The sequence below is a fragment of the Piliocolobus tephrosceles genome, chromosome 9 (assembly GCF_002776525.5).
Source record: "Piliocolobus tephrosceles isolate RC106 chromosome 9, ASM277652v3, whole genome shotgun sequence".
NCBI classification, from domain to species: Eukaryota; Metazoa; Chordata; class Mammalia; order Primates; family Cercopithecidae; genus Piliocolobus; species Piliocolobus tephrosceles.
The window spans coordinates 7,133,449-7,153,753 of NC_045442.1; the positions used below are offsets into that span (position 1 = coordinate 7,133,449).

The window sequence follows — 20,305 nt, forward strand, 5'->3', positions numbered from 1 at the left end:
TTGGTTTTCTCTATTCGAAGTCTGTTGAGACATTGGAAGGAAAATATGACAATACTATCTGTTATTTTCAAATAGCTTACTCTTCCCAATGAGTTTAAAGGAGGGATATGTGATTTATCCCTAACTGCGGTTGCTTTGGTTTTCAGTGGCGTTAGAAATGGCTTTGAATATTTAATTGAAGTAGTTGGCACAGAGCTGAACACCCTGGGGGTGCTAAATAAATGATTATTGATTGCTGGCAAAAGCAGGAAGAAAATGAATATTGTGGATAAATGTGACAATATTGGTTGTGCTTCTGTTCCGGTTTTCTCCGTGTTTTGCCCTTCCCCTTGGATAGTTGGGAGGGAATATGAAATTATCACCTGGTCCAAACATTGTATAAAGAAGAAGAAAAACGTTTTCCATTAACAGAAAAGAAAAACAAATGCATATAGGATAATTGACACCTTTTATTTTCCATCCACCCACTGAACAACTCTTTATGGAGCCCCTGTAACTTGGCCATGGAGAGGATTACTCCCCTTCCATCCTATCAATGTGTAGCCGGAAAATTTAACAAGGGAATGGAATTCATCAAGCAAACTTGCCTTCTCTTCCTAATTTGATTAAAAGGTCCAGGATTCCTTAGTTGGCCATATTATTCTCAGTTCTTTTGTTTTATTCTAGCACCCCGGCAGGTGGGGACTAACAAGAGGAAAAATATATTGCATTGGTCCTGTGTTAGACAGCCCTGTAAATTTCACACATCTGTTTTAGAAGGATGATTGTTTGGATGCGCTCGCAGCAAGCGTTGTGCCTTTGAGAAAGGAGAGAAACTTCAGCACCCACCTGATGAGTGAAGAGCCCATAAATAAAAATGTCATTTCTCCCATAAGGGAAACTAAATTATGAATTCAGAAATTCATAGTCATCTGTTTTTATTGTTGCCTAATGCTTTTTAGATCTGCACAGGCCCTGCAGAAAATCAACTCTGAAATTCTGCATAATTAGGATATCTTTCATAGTCCTAAATACTAATCCCATTGGAGAACAGATTAAGAATTCACAGGCATGATTTTTGGCATCAGGTACCTGCAGTTTCTTTTCTTTTTGAATAATTCATTATTTAAATACTTCAGTGCATATTATATACAGCCCTGTATATTGTCTCAGGGGCAAGGGAGAGGTAAGAGAGTAATTTCCCATATATTTCAACACTAAACACATTCAAGACTCATTTGTGTTGATTTGGTATCATCGGATTGCAATTGCTAACAATGTTGCAGTTTTAGTCAGTCACCCCAGGGACCAATTTAGGGAAATTAAATAGGATATTCTGCAGGACATTAATAAGGTCAGAGATCTAACTTTTATAGTAGGTGACTGAGTTATTTGCTTTAAGAAAAAAACAGCAAAAGATTCAGAAAGTCATTTTCCATAAACAGTGCTGATTATTTGCAGTAAATATGGCTTCAGTTAGTGCTTTTCCATTTGCGGCTGTGAATGCTTTATGACAAAATGTGTGAACAGAAAGTAGAAGGTGATGTCTTACAGCTGACTTCTGTCCATGCAGTGCTAACCATGGGGTTCAGCAGTAAAGCAGTCATCATTCAAGACTTGATGCCATACCCCTTCTCCCATGAAAGTTTCTTAGTGTCCTCACCACGTTGGTGCAGATGCCCTCATAGGAAACATTCACTGTGCTTTGAATAACTGCTAGTCAAGGCATCCGTCCCATTGCTGAACAGTGAACTCCTTTTCATCTCTATCGCTGGTGCCTTGCACAGTGCCTGGCTCAGAAGCATTTCATCTCTGCTTGTTTAATAAATGAAGGAATTTTCAAAGATGAACATAAAAACTCTTTGTTGGTTGCAAGTAACAGGACCTAAGTCAAATGACTTAAGCCTAAAGGGGAGAGAATTTTCAGAATACTATAGTCTCATTGGTTCCACGTGCAGAATGTGGGTCGGGTAGAACCCAGGGTTCCAGAACTATCCGCATGGTCCCATTTCTGGCCTCTGCCTCTCTCTGTGACAGCTGCTTGCCAGAAGTGCTTGTGGTGTTCCAGCCCACAGCCTCAGCTACCCACTCTTGCTCAGTTCCAGGTTGAGTGTTCTCCAGAACAGACTCTTTCTGATTGGCCTCATGTGAGCCAGGTATTTCTCCAGGAGTCTTAGTCAGCTCAGGCTGCCACAACAAAATACCATAGACTGGGAGGCTTAAACAGCAGACATGTATTCTCTCACAGTTTTGCAAGATGGAAATCTGAGATCAAGGTGTCAGCAGGACTAGGTCCCCATGAGACCTCTCCTTCTGACTTGCAATCAGCTACCTTCTCACTGTGTCCCCACATGGCCTCTCCTCTATGCTTATGAGGAGGGGGTGGAGGAGAGAGAGAGATCTCTGCTCCTCTTCTCATAAGGCCACTAGTCTTATCATGAGGGTCTACCCTCATGACCTAATTTAACCCTCATTACTTTCCTAAGGCCCCATCATCAAACACCGTCACATTAGGAGTTAGGGCTTCTTCATATGAATTTGAGGATACCCAAATATTTAGATCATAACAAATGGCTCTGATTGGCCCTATTTGGGCCAGGTACCCACATCTGGGCCAGTCAATGGCCAGTCAATGAGGTCAAAGGCATGGCCAGCTTCTATGGGCACCATATGGGAGGCTTTGGGGCAGATGTAGGGGAAGAGTTCCCAGAAGAGCGGGACTCTTGGCAAACCAAAAAGCGTTCAGTGTCCTTGGCAATATGCGTGAATGTGGTGGCATGGTGGTGCCTGATGCCACCATTTTTTCGTGACTGTAAATGTGACTGACTTTCTGTCCTTTGGGTGAGAACTAGCTCAGTTTGTGCTTATGTCTGGCACTTCCTCCTTAAGTTGTTTTTGCTGGCATCTAGCATTAAAAATTTACACATGTATAATTTTAAAAATATATAGTTTATAAAACAGTTTCACATGCACCGACCACCTAATGCAATGTTCACAGCCATCTGCTCCGGGGATGCTAACTCTATTCCCCATGTGAGGAGATCAAGGCTGGCCACCTGCCCCTGTTCTGCGCAGCATTACATGGCAGAGGGAGTCTTGGAGATAGGGTCTTAGGATGGCCAGTTGAGTTCCAGCTTCTCCTTAACAATCTTCCTTCTTTAGTATTAAAATAATGTGTCTGGCAATTTAGAGTCTTTGCCCTTTGGGAGTGATGACAGCTGGTGTCTGTCGAGCAGGTGCCCGGTGCCAGGCTCTGTCCCAAGCCCTTTACTAGTGCCAGCTGCTTCAGTCTCCACAGCAGCCCATCAAAGAAGGCACTATTGTTATCTTCTTAAATGGATGAGGAAGCTGAGGCAAGGGTAGTGTGCAGTTCGCCCAAGGTTGCAAGGCAAGCACTGTGAACATCAGCAGGAGCCACGTCTTCTTACTTGGAGGCTGTGCTTCAAGAGAGCACAGTGGCTGGACTGTGGAGGCTGTGGCCCTGCTGGATGTGAGGAGCAACAGTTCCGAGGGCAGATGGAAGGATATCAGCTCATTCTTCTGCACCCACCCCCACCTCAGTGACCCAGACAGGAAGGTCTGTCCAGGGAGGGTAGAGCTGCTCTCTGCTGAGCTGTGTCTGCACGTGGTCAAAACTGACATACTCTAGAACCCAGGGGTGTCAGAGAAGCTAGGGGGCTTGTGGTTAAAGGGAACTTAAGCCAGAAGGGAGGAGGCTTGTCCACAATCACCTGCTAGTTTGTCTTAGGGTCTAGGTGCAAACCCATCTCCAATTGTCCATCCTGTGCTCTTTCCAGCCCGCTGACCTCTCAGTCAAGGTTCTCTCCCTCTGGGCCTCCATTTTCTCCTCCATATAATGAGGAATTGAATCTGACAATCCCAAGGCTTCTGTCCAGCCCTATTGGCCAAGAATCCTGGAGAACTGCCTAAGGCCATATTGCTCCTTCCTCTTGTTGGCCATACTGGCCACTTAAGATCCAGCCACCAGCTGTGGTTAAAGGAGAGAGAAAAATTCACCCATAGCCTTAATGATCTTTGGAATCTCCATAATCCCCACAGGCTGGCTCTGCTCATGACAAGTGCTCGCACTAGCAGTCAGCCAATCGTCAGCAAACCTCTCCATGCTGGTCTCGGAGCAGCTGATGGCCAGTCCTGCTGGTCTCAGCATTGTCCAAGGCCCTTTAGTGTGTGTAGTGGTGGAAGAAAAGACTTTATTATTTGTTGCCTGCTTTGCAGGGTCTGCTGGACAGGAGCAGATAGGCACCAGTGGGAGCTGGTTTAAATGGCGCCTTTGGGGGCACAAGAATGACCTTCATAGCTGCCAGACATGCAAGCAGATCCCCTCTTTCCTCGATGTCCCTGTTCAATTTTAATGTTTTTATTGCTTAAATATCTCCCGTGGCTTTCTTTACCACATGGCTTCCAAATCCAAGATGGTGCTCCATGGTGTAGTTCCCGGGGAGCTTCCAGCATGACTCTCAGGTTTGAGTCAGCCATGGATGTCATCAGTTGGGTGCTGACATTCTCATTGACATCCTTGGGAGATCCCCAGGCAGACCTGGGCTGTGTTCTGTTTACGAAACCATGAACTCCACTTCACTGTGTGATCTTGAGCCAGCATTGAATCTCTGTAGGTCTTCTACTTTAACACTCAAATGAGAATGTTGGCTTAAATGATCTCTAAAGTCTTTTCTGTCTCCTCCTTCATTTCGGTTCCCATCTTCAATACTTGCATTACCTCTGAAGGTGGAAGTTTAGCATTTTAGCCCCCAAGTCCTAGCCCTGCTGAGTGTGACATGCAAAGCTTCGATCTACTGCAGGAAGGCTCATGGCTCTGGGCTAGGACTGCAGCTCTGTTTTCAGGAAAGTTATCTGGTGGCCCTTCTTCCTTTAGCCTCCCCCGTGGCTTTCAATGTGGGGCAGGTGAGTTAATTATTCAAAGGGGTGTCTCTGCCAAGAGAAAGTCACCTGTGGAGAAGAGTTCTGTGTCTGGACTTGGAGGACAGCCATGATGCTGTCATCTGCTTCCTCTTGGTGCACACCCTTGATCCAAGGCTTGCCATTTTCACTTCTAAATTACTAGGTTAATAGAAATGGCATCAAAACAAGAAACAAAATGAGGCATATACCATGGATCTGCAATTCTAATTGATTTGAAATTTAGAATCCGACAATTATTAGCACCACGTTAATCTCCACTATCATATGTGCAGCGAACACTGTGCAAAATAATTTGGGTAGAGAACGTGCAACTGTACTTTAAAAATGATGCCTAACGTGACTCTATTCCGTGCTGTTGTTGTCTCACTGTTTCGCTCACCAGAGTCTTAACAATAACCCTGTGAGTGGCAGATGGGGTATTTTCATTCCAGTTTTCCTCCTGGTAAACTGAGGCTCAGGGTGGTGAGGGAACTTCCCATGGTTGACCCAGGACCAGAGCCCCCTTCTAGGCAAGTGGACTCCACCCCCAAGCCCCCATGTGACATGCTGTTTTTCTGATGGCCTCTTGCAGCCGTTGCTGCTTCTGCACTGGGAGTTCTCTTTTTCACTTGAATGTGTTTCTTCTCCAGGGCTGAGGACGCTCTTTGTATTGGTAGGCAGCCTGCACTTGTTCCTTTCAGTCCTGGCAAGTAAAAGCAGGAATTCTAAAAAGCAACGATCATTCCTCTTGGTTCCTTTGTATAGAGCCCTGTAAATAATTTATTTGGATTTGAGAGGATAGAGACTGGCAAACATGTTGAATCTCTCAGTAACCGGGTGAATTCTGTGTTCAAAGTTTCAAGGCAGTGGAAAGAGAAATACTTCTTTGAAATCAGAGAAGACGTTGAGTGACCCGAGAGCTCAGGCGTGAGGCTGGAAACAGACCACAACAGGAAGTTTTTTTCTTTTTTGGCATGTAAAGGTCACCCTTGAGGTTCCCACATCCACATCCTTCACAAATGTAGCTGGGATATTGAGACGACCAGCTCTGGAGTTGGAAAACACTGGGACAGGTCCGAGCTGGGGCACTGCCCAAGTCCCTCCTGTTGCACTCAATACCTGGGTTAAACAAAGAAAATTGTGTTTGCCAGTCTCGCTAGCTAAAGTCACAAGATTCCGAGTATCATGCGGCACTCTGGAATTCCTACAAAAACTCATCAGCAGGGGTATGCTGCCTGCTATGCAGAAACGGCCGTGCATCGGACTTTCCAGATAAAAACATTTAGTACAGAGTTGAAAAACCATGTGATGGTCATGGATTTTGTGAAGAGTAACTGGTTTCCCTCCCAGAGAAGAGCCAAAGTTTGTATCATCCATATGTGTCAAGGCTTGAAGACGGCTGAGCAGACAGCCAGCAGATATGAGGTACGGCTGAGCCTGGGTGGGTGAGTGGGTACACACTTGACTCAGAGAGAGGTGGACTTGTTGCTTCTCAGACAGTTCAGGTGTTTTATCTGGTCTAATAAATTAATCATATGTGTTTGTAGACTTCCCTAAGGGATTTGGAAAAGCCTTCTTCATTTCTGAATTTATTTTAGTTTTTGAAATATGGGGGAAGGAGAAAGCATATTGGATGAAGGTAATTTACGATGACACATGTCTGCATTTACAAACGTTTAATGGTGCTCCAAAGACTACTGAGTTGGGTAATTTGTATCCATGTTTAGAAACTACAGCATGTTTCTGTGAGTTAAATATTCTTAGCTCTGTATGTTTGCAATCACCTGTCTTTAAAAGCAAATTCCTATTTGTTTCCTGTTGTGTTTTGCAGGAGAATATGCATGACATGTTTTCATGGAGTTAAAATAGGATGATTCAAGTTAGGCCAGTAAGAATGGTCTTTTATTTTTGAGAGCAAGCTCGAATTTTCAAGCAGAGACAACTTTGTAAAAAAAAAAAAAAAAGAGAGAGAGAGAGAGAACTTTGGACATTTAAAATGTCAAAGTGAGATAAACACCTTACTCTGAAACATATTTGTATTCTGCAACTAGTATCAGCTATAAGCAGTTATCTTTTCAGGAAGTAAACACGCATGAAATCTGATCAGCTCTTTATTGTACATGGAATAAATTATGAACGACATTGTAATTGACTCCCATATAGCTCATTTACCCATCTCTTTTGATAGATGTAACATGCAAATTGCTAATGCCTTATGAAAAGGTAACCTTTCTGAATATTGATGCTGTTATTAGGAAAGCCTTCCCATGAATACTGGCAAATACGCCAGGTCTTTTGTTCCCCAGACTGGGCAGAAGGAAGCCAACGCAATGTGGAAGGAACAGGTTTTGCAAGGTTCAAGGCTGGCTTCTTCCGGTTCCAGCCCTGGGAGTGTGAATTTCCTTGTTCACAACAGAGATGTAAAGGCCACAGAAATAATGGTGCTAATTAAATTCAGTAATAGTTGTTCATTACTCCATTGCCCAATCAACCAGAGCAAAAGGTGTGCAATTAGAATATAATTGAAAGAAATCAGAGATGTCATTATTCACAAGTAATTAATCAGATGGGGACAGAATTTTATCATTGCATAATTTTCATTGAGGTTATTTTCCAGTCCTCCAGAGAGAGAAAAACTTGATGAATTACATTATCATGCATTTTACAAAAGTGTTCATGGCCTCATTTTAAACCCTGTGCAGCAAACAGTAGATCTGGCATTCTCATTTTCTTCATATGTAAAACTTCACTTATTCCTATAGCCACACTAAATAAAACAATGTGAAAAAAGTACATCTTTTTAGGAGGTTACAAAAAACTTCAAATATGTGACAGTCACAGCTACATTTTTTTCAGGGCCCAATGCCCTGCTACTATTGACAGCCAACAACTGAGCCACCAATGTTAAAATGAATGCCAGATCCAAGCCTCTACCCACAATCAGTCTGATGGGCTGGATGGGCCTCACTGTGTCCGACTCCAGAAATTGTCCAGGAAGGGCCTGCCTCCTTGGCTCAAGGGCGGGCCAAGTTTGAAAACCGTCAGATGGATTTGCACCCCCTGTCCCTCTGAACTTCAAGCTCTGCTCTTGACTTTTGGTAGCAAACCTTTCCGATTTTAAAATATTCTACATCCATTAAACTATTCTTCATGTTCTTCCTACCAGGACATCTCAGCATTATTTAGATTAGGAAATTTAGGAAGAAGGAAGCTTCCTTACTCAATTTCCCAAGCTGAACTGATGAGAGACCCCAATTAGCAGCTTCTGGGTTCTGCCTTTGGACTTGGCCCCATGACTCTTTCTCTTCTATCAGCTCCAAGGCCATTGATTAACCTGCCCCGGGCTTTGACCATAAAGTACTCAATGGGCTGACAAATGAGCAAGGTCTCTGGGATGAACTCTCAATGCACAAAGGTGTTAGATTAAAGAAACTGGCTGGTTATCTGGCAAAAGTGAGTTTTGGAGGTTTTATTTTTGTAAAAACCTTATGGATTTCAAGTTCTTCCCATGAGGGCCTGCAAATCTGCTTGATTTTAGCGTAAAACCTACAGACTCACATTTTTCCAAAACCATGGGCTTAGTGCTGAGCTGTCTTAATGATTGGAGAACCTACCTCTCACCTGCTGAACTCCAGCCCAGGGATGATCCAACCACATGCAGACCCTTACATAGACTTCCTTCTGAGAGCAAGAAGGAGCAGAGCCTGCTGTGCTGAAAGTAACCAGGATTGGAAGCAGGTGATGGTGAGGGGTGCTGAAGGTCCCCGGGTTCATATTTTCAAAGCCTTGATGTCTGCACACTCAAAAAATGCCCCAAACTCTGAGAAATACAGTGTGTTAAGGGCACGTCTCCCCCTGCGTATGTTTTTGATGAATTTCAGACATCAATGTAGCCATAACTGGAGGATGGGATGAGCTCATATTACGCTCTGCCTTCTGGCCACATGGCAAGCAGGGACACTTTCTGAGACTCTCTGCAGCAGAGCTTGAATGGTTTTGCCAACCTGGGAAGGGAAACCTCATAGAATTCAGTGATGTGCTCATATCTCCTAAGGTGTGAATGTAGTGGGCATCGCCTAATTGATTGTGGAGACCTTTCTGATGGTAGGTGTAGGCTGAGATGCATCAGCCAAGGCTCACCCAACAGTCCTCTGATAGGCGACAGTTTCCAGTGCCTTTAATCATTAGATGAGCCAAAGAAAGATTTTGTATTTGGAAATCGCTATTTGGCCATGCCTCCTAATATTTTTCAAAATCTCCATCATCATTTCCATCTCCCTTTTCTATTCATTCTTTTAAAAAATTTGGGTTTAGCCAGCTGGGCCCAGTGGCTCACACCTGTAATCCCAGCACTTTGGGAGGCCAAGGTGGGCAGATCACGAGGTCAGGAGATCGAGACCATCCTGGCTAACATGGTGAAACCCCATCTCTACTACAAATACAAAAAATTAGCCGGGCGTGGAGGCGGGTGCTTGTAGTCCCAGCTACTCAGGAGGCTGAGGCAGGAGAATGGCATGAACCTGGGAGGCAGAGCTTGAAAGGAGCCGAGATAGTGCCCCTGCACTCCAACCTGGGCAACAGAGCAATACTCCGTCTCAAAAACAAAACAAAACAAATTGGGTTTAGCCAGTAGTGCTGAATTCATAGTGAACTTTTTTTTTTTTTGAGACTGAGTCTCACACTGTTGCCCGGGGTTGGAGTGCAGTGGCACAATATTGGCTCACTGCAACCTCTGCCTCCCGGGTTCAAATGATTCTCCTGACTCAGCCTCCCGAGTACCTGGGATTACAGGTGCACGCCACCATGCCTGGCTAATTTTGTTGTATTTTTAGTAGAGTCGGGGTTTCACCATGTTGGTCAGGCTGATCTTGAACTCCTGACCTCATGATCCGCCTGCCTTGGCCTCCCAAAGTGCTGGGATTACAGGTGTGAGCCACTGTGCCCCGCCTCATAGTGAACTTTTTAAAGAACTGCATATGCCTCTGGCAAAGTCATAGCTGTTGTGACTCAGTGGGCCCAGGGCAGCGTGAAGGCATTGGCAATGACAAACAAGGAAGAACACTTACCAGGCGACTCTTTCTACACTTTCCTCTACCTTCTCAAGCTGTTCTAAGGTCCTTGGCTGCTGATTTGATCAGCATCTGTTATTTCTGCATCATTTCTAGTGATTGATTTTCCTCCTGATTACAGGTCATGCTTCTTTGCACACTAGGTAATTTTTTTTTTTATTATACTTTATGTTCTAGGGTACATGTGCACAACGTGCAGGTTTGTTACATATGTATACATGTGCCATGTTGGTGTGCTGCACCCATTAACTCATCATTTACATTAGGTATATCTCTTAATGCTATCCCTCACCCCTTCCCCCACCCCACAACAGGCCCCGGTGTGTGATTTCCCCTTCCTGTGTCCAGGTGTTTTCACTGTTCAATTTCCACCTATGAGTGAGAACATGCGGTGTTTGGTTTTCTGTTCTTGTGATAGATTGCTGAGAATGATGGTTTCCAGCTGCATCCATGTCCCTACAAAGGACACGAACTCATCCTTTTTTTATGGCTGCATAGTATTCCATGGTGTGTATGTGCCACATTTTCCTAATCCAGTCTGTCATTGATGGACATTTGGGTTGGTTCCAAGTCTTTGCTATTGTGAATAGTGCCACAGTAAACATATGTGTACATGTGTCTCACTAGGTAATTTTAAAATTGAATTTTGGACACTGTGAATTTTACATTGTTTGGTGTTTGATTTTGTTAAGTTTAAGTTATTTGAAAACAGCTTGACCCTTTTCAGGCTTATTTTTTGGATTTGTCTGGGCTTGCTGAAATGTCCCTGGGGATATTCAGTAATGTCTGGAGACAGTTTGGTTGTGACAACCTGGGGGAAAGTGCTACTGGTGTCTAATGGGTAGAGGCCAGAGATGCTGCTAATATTCTACAATGCACAGGACAGTGCCACCTTCCACCCTGTAACAAAGAATTACCTAGCTGAAAATGTCCATGGTGTTGAGGCCGAGAAACCCTGATGTGGGCTAATTTAGTCCCAGCGTTACAACGTGACCCTCCTGAGGACTCTACCTGATGTTTCGTGTGTGACCAGGTGTTTGTACCTTGGCTGGCGGGAACCTAAATTGCTTCCAAGTAGGTCCTGAATGATGTGACCTACCACTTTCTGGAAGTTATTTTCTTGGTTTCAGGTATTTTTCTCTTGGGCAGGTGCAGATCAGTATTCAGGCAAAGACCTGGGAGGTCCCTTGCAGGCTGCTGGAACTCTCCTTTGGGGTTCTTCTCTTCCCAAATTCTGGCTACATCGGCCTCTCTAATTTCCTTCTCTACCTCCTCCACTCAGCAAAGACCCCAGGTTCAGCTGAGTTTCCCCTCCCAAGCTGCAACCTGGACACTGCCTCCAGGTGGGGACAATTGTAGGACTCACCTGTCGGGGTCATAGTGCTGCATTGCTTGTGTTCAATGTCTGGAAGTCATTGTTTCCTAGCTGTTGTCTGTTACTCTGTCACGGCTGGAAGAAGAAGTCTCCCAGAGTGGTTTCAATATCACACATAGTTTGGAAACTTAGCTCTGGGCTTTGCTGAATGTTTTCAAGTGGCTGGAGTACACCGTTCGGTCTTGTAAAATAAAAGCACTCAAGTTTTAAGTATTTGGGCTTCAAGAGAATTTGATTCAGGAAATAAAGAGGTCACTGAGACCAAACAGGAGGTAAAGCGAACATTTCCTTTCTTCTCACAGTTATCAAAAGGTGCAAAACAATTTTCCCTGTTTCCAGACCAAGTTGAAGAGCTTAGCCAGATCAAAGCCTTTGGAGTCTCACCTTTCCCCCCGTGAAGTCCTGGCCTCCAAGCATTATTTTTGCTGGGATGTGCTCGTGGCTCTGACTGCAGTGAAGACTCTACCTCCAGCCTGAGGAGGGCTGAGAAAAGGCTGTTTAACAAAGGGCAATAAAGATTTTCATGAGCTCCGCCATCCGCCAACAGGCAGGGAGCCCCTGCTTCATTCCTGTGCCTTGCCTGCTGTCTGGTGGGTGCTTGGGCTCCTCCTAGAAGCCTCAGCTCAGCCTCCACTGACAATGGCTGATGGCCTCCGTTCAAACGCAGACATGAGAAGCCCCAGAACTGAGAGGGAAATGAAATGGCTGTGCTTGGGTCTCAATGCTGCCCTCTCACCATATTCTTCCAGCCCTCCCTGCACCTGCCAACTGGAGCTGCCTGTCAGAGGGCAAGGTCCTAAAGAGGTGTGAGGAGTCAGAAGTCTGAAGTCGGTTTTGTTGCATCAGGAGGCAGATCTGGTGAGTGAGGTCTCCAATCTCGCGACAATGGACAGTATTTAACGAGAGGTCAAGTGTGAGTTGACCCATGGCATTGGCAACTAAAGCTTGTAAGATCTGTCTGACATCATTTTAGTCAATTTCCACCAGGGAATTGGGAACTTGTGGGGAGACCACATCCACATTTCAGCCAAACCGAGGGAGAGAAGAGACGGCAGATGAAAGGTGGTAGTGTGGTTAGGAGAAAGAGCACTGGGTTGAGACTGTCTGGGCTTTTGCCAGCTGAATGATCTTGGCAATTTTCTTGTTCTCTTTGAGCCTAGTTTTCTCATCTGTGTTCATGTGAACAATGATAATATCTGCCTTATAGGGTTGCTGGGGGCATTAAAAGACATAACCTATATAAAGGGTTAAGTCTTGGGACTAGCATGGAGGCTGTACCACATGAAAGTGACACAGAGCCATGGCACCGACGTGGCCCCTGGGTGCAGGCCAATTGTAACCAGTGCTTTATGGGTGCTGCTGCTTTGTAAGCCGTCTTGTTTAAGTTGGGGCAAAATGCTTCCCTTCCCTCCTTCCTCACACTCAAAATGTCAGGTCACAGGGACTTATGACATTCTATATTGGGCTCAGGGTAACCCTATCCCCCAAGCAATTTAGAAATTAGTCATCAAATTGGCCAGGAGCTAAATGCACAGTTTTCATTCAGAGCACGCCCACTCCTGGGGCCAGCTGCAAATTCCATCACCGACAAGAGACTCCTGAGAGCGTGAGTTCATCCACACCTGACTCCCTCACGGTAAAGCTAGGGTCAGGGCAGAAAGCATTAATGAGGCATTTGTGACATAAAATGAACCTCCCTAGGAACAAGGATCTAAATGAGGTTTTGCCATCTTATGGAAGATTGCATGGCCCCTGCACCTTAGTGTATTTTAGAATCCTTAGAACGTTCTAAGAATTCAGACCCCTGGGTTCTGGGAGGGGTGGCTTCCAGAAATCTATGTTTTTAAATAGAGAACTTGGTGGTTCTGTTGCAGCTCTGAAACCATGATCTGCAAGTTCTAGACCAATATTTTCCAACTGCATGAACCCCAAAGAAAGTCACAGAAAGGCCAGTTGAATTGTCCTTGTTAAGAAAACCAGTGCGTGGAAGGGCAGGGAGTGGGGGCAGATGTGAGTCAGAAAGGAGAGTGTGGAAGCCAGGACCACTGTGTGCAAGGAGAGCTGAGAGATGGAGATGGAACAAAAGAGGCCGGTGTCAGCTGATTCCTGAATTGCCTCATTGAAGCTCACAACAGCTGTGTGAGACACATGAGGCCTATTTTTCCAAAGAGAAAATTCTGTGAGGCCAGAGACATGGTGCAGGCTGCACAGTGACACAGTTAGGAGCAGCGGAAGGAGGATTCCATCTAGGTTACATCTTCTTCTACAGACTGTACTTCTCACATGGTGCTGGGGGAGGCAGCACATCTCCTGACAACGACAGCTGGAACCCAGGGAGGTTCAGAGCTAACTACAGAGAAAGTCAACTGCACCAGAATCAGGTGGCTGGGGGCAGTCATCGTGCCTCTCTAAACTGGGGGCCGTTTCTCTTTCCTTCTGATTGAGACACTTGTCCACCCACGGCTTTCTCACTGAGAACCTCCTTACAGCTCTGAGGACCACATGTGTTCTTACTACCCTCTGTAGTTGCCACCCTATGTCCTCTTCCTCCTCTGCTGGAGCAGATGGATTACAGAGGACACACTTGAGCTTGCTCTTGTAACAAATGCGTATTAAGGACCTGCTCTGTGACAGGAACCGTGGTAGGTGCTGGGGGCATAGAGGTCAAAAAGGCTTATCATCTGATTGAGGAGACACCCATCCCAGTGATGCCAGGCCAGGGTATCTACACAGAGTTGTGGATCCAGAGAACTCAGCAAGACTGCACGGAGGAGACCTTTGGGCACATTCTTTATGGAAGAGTGGGAGGTTTCCAGGCGTGGCGGGACAGAGAGAGCACAGGCAAATGGGGAAGGGGAGGACATTTCAGGCAGAAGGAATGGCAATTTTTGAATGAGAGGAAGGAGGTAGGCAAAAAAAAAAAAACTCCAGAAGTTTGCATCGGGCCCTCTTGAGTCTGGCTGAAAATTAATCTATGCTGTGTAGGGAGAAAGTCTCTATGACCAGACAGAGAAAACTGGCAAGAAAAGAACATCTTACTGGGGAGCTGTGAGATGAGCACTTCCCAGCACCACCCCAGAGCCATGAATCCTTCAGGTCCCTCACCACCTGGAATGTAGAGACCTCACTGAATACAGGAAAATCACATAGAGCGCCGAGGAGGGTCATGTCTTAGTAGTGTGGCTAAACTAGCCTCAGTAAAGGCTACCCTAGATCCATCCATAGTAATTTTAAAACCAGTTGTTGAAATAATCAAGCCATTCCTCAAGTGGTTTAGTTGGCAAACAAAGTTTAAACTTTTTTTTTTTTTTTAACAAGACTACAACAAAATCCAGCAAGCAATAATATAAAATTTACAATGTCTGGCATCCAATCAAAATTACTAAACTTTCAAAGAATCCAGAGCATATGACTCATAACCAAGATAATGCTAGTTAGTAAAAACAGATTCATTAATGATGCAAATGAGAGAATTCACAAGCAATGATCTATTAAAAGGCTATTACAGATATTATAATTATATTGTTTTCCCTTTAAATGCAAGGATTTAAGAAAAGACATCACCATAATGGGGCAAGAAATGGATATTTTTTAAAAAAGAACTTCTTGATAAGAAAAAAATGACACTATCTAAAATGGAAATTTTACTGGATGGGATTAACAGCAGATTAGATGCTGCAGAAGAAAAGATCAATGAACTTTCCAAAATGAAGACAAGAGAGAAAAATTTTAAAAAAGAGAGAGAGAGCCAGAGTGAGATTCAGAGAGGGAGAGACAGCAAGAGAGAGAGAGCACTGTAAGATCTATCTGACATCATTTTGGTTAATTTCCACCAGGGAACTGGGAACTTGTGGGGAAACCATATCCACATTTCAGTCAAACCAAGGGAGAGAAGAGATGGCAGGTGAAAAGTGGTGGTGTGGTTAAGAGAACGAGCACTGGATTTAGACCGTCTGGGCTCTTGCTAACTGAGTGACCTTGACAGTTTTCTTGTTCTCTTTGAGCCTCGTTTTCTCATCTGTGTTCATATGAACTATGATAATATCTACCTTATAGGGTTGCTGGGGGCATTAAAAGACATAACCTATATAAAGGGTTGAGCCTTGGAATTGGCAAGGAGTTTGTTCCCCATGACAGTGAATTGTTGTTGTTGTCCAAGTTTCAACATACGTTTTCCCACCGTCTCCAACTGTATCACAGAGCCATGGCACAAAGACGTGGCCCTTGGGTGCAGGCAAATTGTAACTAGCACTTTATGGATGCTGCTTCTGTAACCTGGAGGATGATATCAAGAAGCCCAACACACATGTGATTAGATACACAGAAAGAACAGAGGGGAGGAGTGAGGAGAAAAAAGATTTGAAGAAATAATGGCTAAAAGTTTTCCAAGTTAATGACATTTGTATCAAGCATATAATAGCAGAAGCCATATTCTCAAGGTTGTCCCATGCCACATTAAGTGTTTCCAAAATGATGGTCCACAGGGTTGTCAGTAGGGGTTCTCCAGTCCAAGGGAAATGACCACCATGTACAAATTAACTGAAGCAGCTAGAGCAGCTAGCTGCTGTACTTATGACTGAGATGATACCAATTTAGGGTAGGATCACATATTGTGTCTGTTATGATTGGCTATTAGTAAAACGAAAAAAATCTGGCAGACACAATCTGTATTTATTTTTTATTGCTGCCTAACTAATTATTACATATATAGCAGCTTAAAACAACGCCATTGATTATTTGTAGATCAGAAGTTCTGGTGTAGGTTAGATGGCTTCTCTGATTAGGATCTCTTCAGGTTGAATCATGGTGTCACCTGAGACTGTGGTCTCTGAGGCTTGGGGGTCCTCTTCCAAGATCAATGGTTCTTGGCAGAATTCAGTTCCTTGTGGCTACAGGACTGAAGTCCCCATTTTCTTACAGACTGTTAGCCAGAGATCATTCTCAGCTTTTGGAGGACTGCCTCAGGTCACTGTCTGAGGCTCTAGCCGTGGGCAGCTCACAATATGTTGTTTGTTTCTTCAAGGCCAGAAGGAGAATCTCTGCTACTTTGAATCTCTCTGACTTCTATAAAAGGCTCATCTGATTTGGTCAGGTCCATCTTATATAATCTCCCTTTTGAGTGACTCAATGTCAACTGATTAGTAACCTTAATTACATCTGTAAAACCCAACCCTTTTGCCATATAGTGTAACTTAATCATGGACGTGATTGCCCATCATATTCATAGGATCTTTTCACCATCAAAGAGAGGGGAACATATAGGGCATGTACACCAAGAGGAATCTTAAAAACCATCTGAGTATTTGGCCTGCCACATTATATTTTAAATTTTTGCATCTGTGGAGTAAAGGAAATAGAAGGAGCCCTTGGGATTGAAAGCACATAGGTTGGAGTCTCTGGGAGCTCCATGAGGCCAAGTGCACATAATCTGCTCTAGCTCACCATGTGCCCCTGGCACAGGTCAGTTCTCAGTAGACATTTGTGGGATGAATTATGAATGAAGAAATGAATAAACAGAAGTGCATGCAGTATGTTTTAGATGAGCACCTGAGGCCAGGGTGAATGATGGTTGATTACTTAGTGCATGTAAGAGATCTTCATTGATGCAATACTTACATTAGTCTCTATTACAGATTCATTCATTTTCCAGTGATCACAGACAGACAGATGGACAAACAGGTAACAGCTCTAGTTTGTCCAAATGAAGCTAAAAATGAAAGTCACTTGTTTGAGCAATGTTTTCATTAATCCAATTCCAAAAAGAGAAATTATTTAACTTCCTCTCCGTGAGTCTAATTTATATCTCTTCTCCATCTAGAAAGGACTTTTAGACAGCCCTAAAAATGAGTATCTTGGAAAATATCCCAAATTTAGGAATAATAACATATTAGAGAAACCAACAGGGCTGAAGACAAATGGGAGAAATATTTTCTCAAAGTAAACAACGCAGTGCTTGCTATTTTATGTCTAATACAAGAAACCACCTCCCAGCAGAGTGGCCAGCAGCCAGGAGCATTGGCAACCCAGGGCCTGTGTCAGGGCCCAGATGCCTCTGATTCAGTCCTCAATTTACAGAAAGTTCACAGATCCCCTTATTTTAGCTTCAGATGCACTCAACTCCTCACTGATGCTGTCTAGACACTGCCCGCTTCTCAGTGCGTGGCTCTAGGTTGGCTGCCTCATATTGCACTAGTTTTCAAGGCAACCTGTTTGGTGATGATGTTCTGGGTGAGCTGTGTGAAAGGGACTTGGCTACTGGATATGCAGAGAGGCTCAGAAGTGAATGGGAGATGCCGTGTGCTTACCTCCTCACTGCTGATTGGAAGTAGGAAAGCTCTGTAGTTCCCAGCGCATGCAGCCACGGTGCTAGCTGTCAGATATACAGGAAAAGAAACCGTGAAGACTCTGTGGAGCAGCCCCACAACCATGGCCATTTACTCAGGTTCAGCCTCTGCAATCTGGAGGAAGCTTGCAAAATGAAAATCTGATCCCCTTGTTTTAAAACTAGGAAAGGGCTAGGAGCAATGGCTCCTGCTTGTAATCCCAGCATTTTGGGAGGCTGAGGTGGGAGGATCATTTGAGCCCATTCAAGACCAGCCTGGGCAACAGAGTGAGACCCATTTCAATCAATCAATCAATCCATGAAAACCAAGGAAAATTGTCAGCAATGGTACTAAAATATAAATCATTCTCATCCTATTCTGTAGTCTTTCTCTTGACTTTTTTACAGTGTTTTAAATTTGTTATTTATGTTGGTCTAAGTACAAATTAAAATGTTATTATCACACATTTTACTTTTCAGCTTTATATTGTGCAATGACAGTTTTAACACAAATTCAAAACCATTTAGCTCACAGGTAGACTCACCAAAATGACACAGTTCATGTTTTTTGTAGCTCATAGATGCATATATGTATTTCATTCAAACGAGAATGATGGAAGTGCTGCAAACATCAACTCAACTGTTTGTAATTTCATTGCTTCATATAATTTTACCAATACTCTCTGCCCTTTGGCTTGCTGATGAGTGAAGAAAGACTATAAGGAAAGGAACTAGGGTCGCCCTGTCTTTCTCTTCCTTCTGTGTCATCATTTCAGCATAAGTGGCTGGCTATACAGGGAAGTAGCATGAGTAAGAGTGATTTTGATAGGGCTACTGGTCACTCATGTTTTTCAGAACATCATTGCCTTCTTTCTGCCTTTGAAGTCAGTCTGGTTCCAGTGGGAAGTGGGACCTCATGGCTGTTGGCATTTCAACGTCCTTGTTCTGGGACAGAATGCGCTCACCTTGTATTCACTGTGTAGCTTCCTGAACTCCCACACCCAGACTTTGTAGGTTCACCCAAAGTCTGTGAATGAGGATCACCTTATGTCAATGGGGTGGTGAGGGAGTGCACGTGCCTCCTCTGCCCCCAGCATGCCCCGTGGTCCTGTTGGCTGTCACTTACAAAACACAAGTTCAAAGACAAAGTATTGGCGGCTGGGTGCAGGAGCTCACGCCTATAATCCTAGCACACTGGGAGGCCGAGGCAGGGAGATCACCTGAAGTCAGGAGTTCCTGATCAACATGGAGAAACTCTGTCTCTACTAAAAATACAAAAATTAGTTGGGCGTGGTGGTGCACACCTATAATCCCAGCTACTCAGGAGGCTAAGGCAGGAGAATCATTTGAACCCAGGAGGCGGAGGTTACGACAAACCGAGATGGGGCCATTGCACTCTAGCCTGGGCAATAAGAGCAAAACTCCGTCTCAAAAAAAAAAAAAAAAAAAAAAAGACAAAGTATTAACATTTTCAAGTTGGTGATATCAAAAGCACAGGGCCACAAAAGAAAAAAAATTGATCAATTGGACTTCATCCAAATTGAATATTGGGTGCATTAAAGGACACTCAATGGAGTGAAAAGGCAGCCCACCTTTGGATGAACTGTGAGGATGTGGTGCCGAATGAAATAATGCAACACACAGGGACAAACATTGTTGTACTCTGATTTTATGAAGAACCCGGAATTGTCAAATTCACAAAAACAACATGTAAAATAGAGCTCCCAGGGGCTGGGAGGAGGAGGAATGGGGAATTATCGTTTAATAGGTACAGAGATTCTGTTCAGGATGATAAAAAAGTTCTGGAGATGGTTCGTGGTGATGGTAGTACAACATCGTGAACGTGCTTAGTTGTGAACTTGAAAATGATTTAAATGGTTAATTTTATGTTGTGTATATTTTACCACAATTAAAAAAAAATTTAAAATAGTGACATTAAACTGAGCACGTGGCAATTCAGAGTACTGGCCCCTATGCAGATTCACAGGTCTCACACCCATGAAGCTGGCCCTGCACTTACCTGTGTTTACAGAACACGAAGTATGAATGCCTAGGACAGTTGCCAGTTGCAGGTTCTTTTGTTAGACAGTGAGATCCCTGAGGTCAGGGTGCATGTCCTATTTCCCGTACTAGTTACGTTTGTTGAATTGAAATTCTAAGCTAAATGGAAGCTTATTCACAATATATTTGTTAAAAATCAGCCTTATTAAAACATAATTTACATACATGATTACTCATATGTTTTTGAAGCATACAGTTCATTTTGTTGTGACAAATGGGTACAGCTGATCACCAGTACCAAATTGTGACATAGACCATTTCCACAAGCCAAAAAGTCTCCTGCGCCCTTTGTACTCAATGCCCTTCCCAGCCCAGTCCCTGGCAGTCGCCCGTCTGCTCTCTATAGCTATAGTGTTGCCTGTTCTGAAATGTCTTGTAGCTGAAATCCTGAAGTACGTAGTACTGAGTGGCCGTGATAAATTTCGGTTACAACTTCTAGCATCTTAATTAAAGAAATGATGTTCTACTGAGGCAGCAGAGGAGCAAGGGCTTGGCCTTGATCAGGTGAACTTGGATATGAATCCCGACTCTTCCATTCATTAACTCTTCAATTTTTCATGGACTCTCAGTTGCCTCAGT

At 44.0% G+C, this 20,305-nt stretch overlaps 1 protein-coding gene across 3 annotated transcripts in view; it reads left to right on the top strand.

The window, feature by feature from the left end:
- The first annotated feature begins 6,055 nt into the window (after positions 1 to 6,055).
- Positions 6,056 to 20,305, top strand: part of C9H10orf90 (chromosome 9 C10orf90 homolog) — a 248,427-nt gene continuing 234,177 nt past the window's right edge. For 2 of the 3 annotated variants that reach the window (XM_023224352.2, XM_023224355.2), the window contains exon 1: positions 6,085 to 6,324. In XM_023224352.2, coding sequence (XP_023080120.1) covers positions 6,085 to 6,324 — 240 coding nt within the window. Of the gene's footprint in view, positions 6,325 to 20,305 lie in introns of all 3 variants that reach the window. The other variant, XM_023224356.1, reaches the window with a different exon arrangement.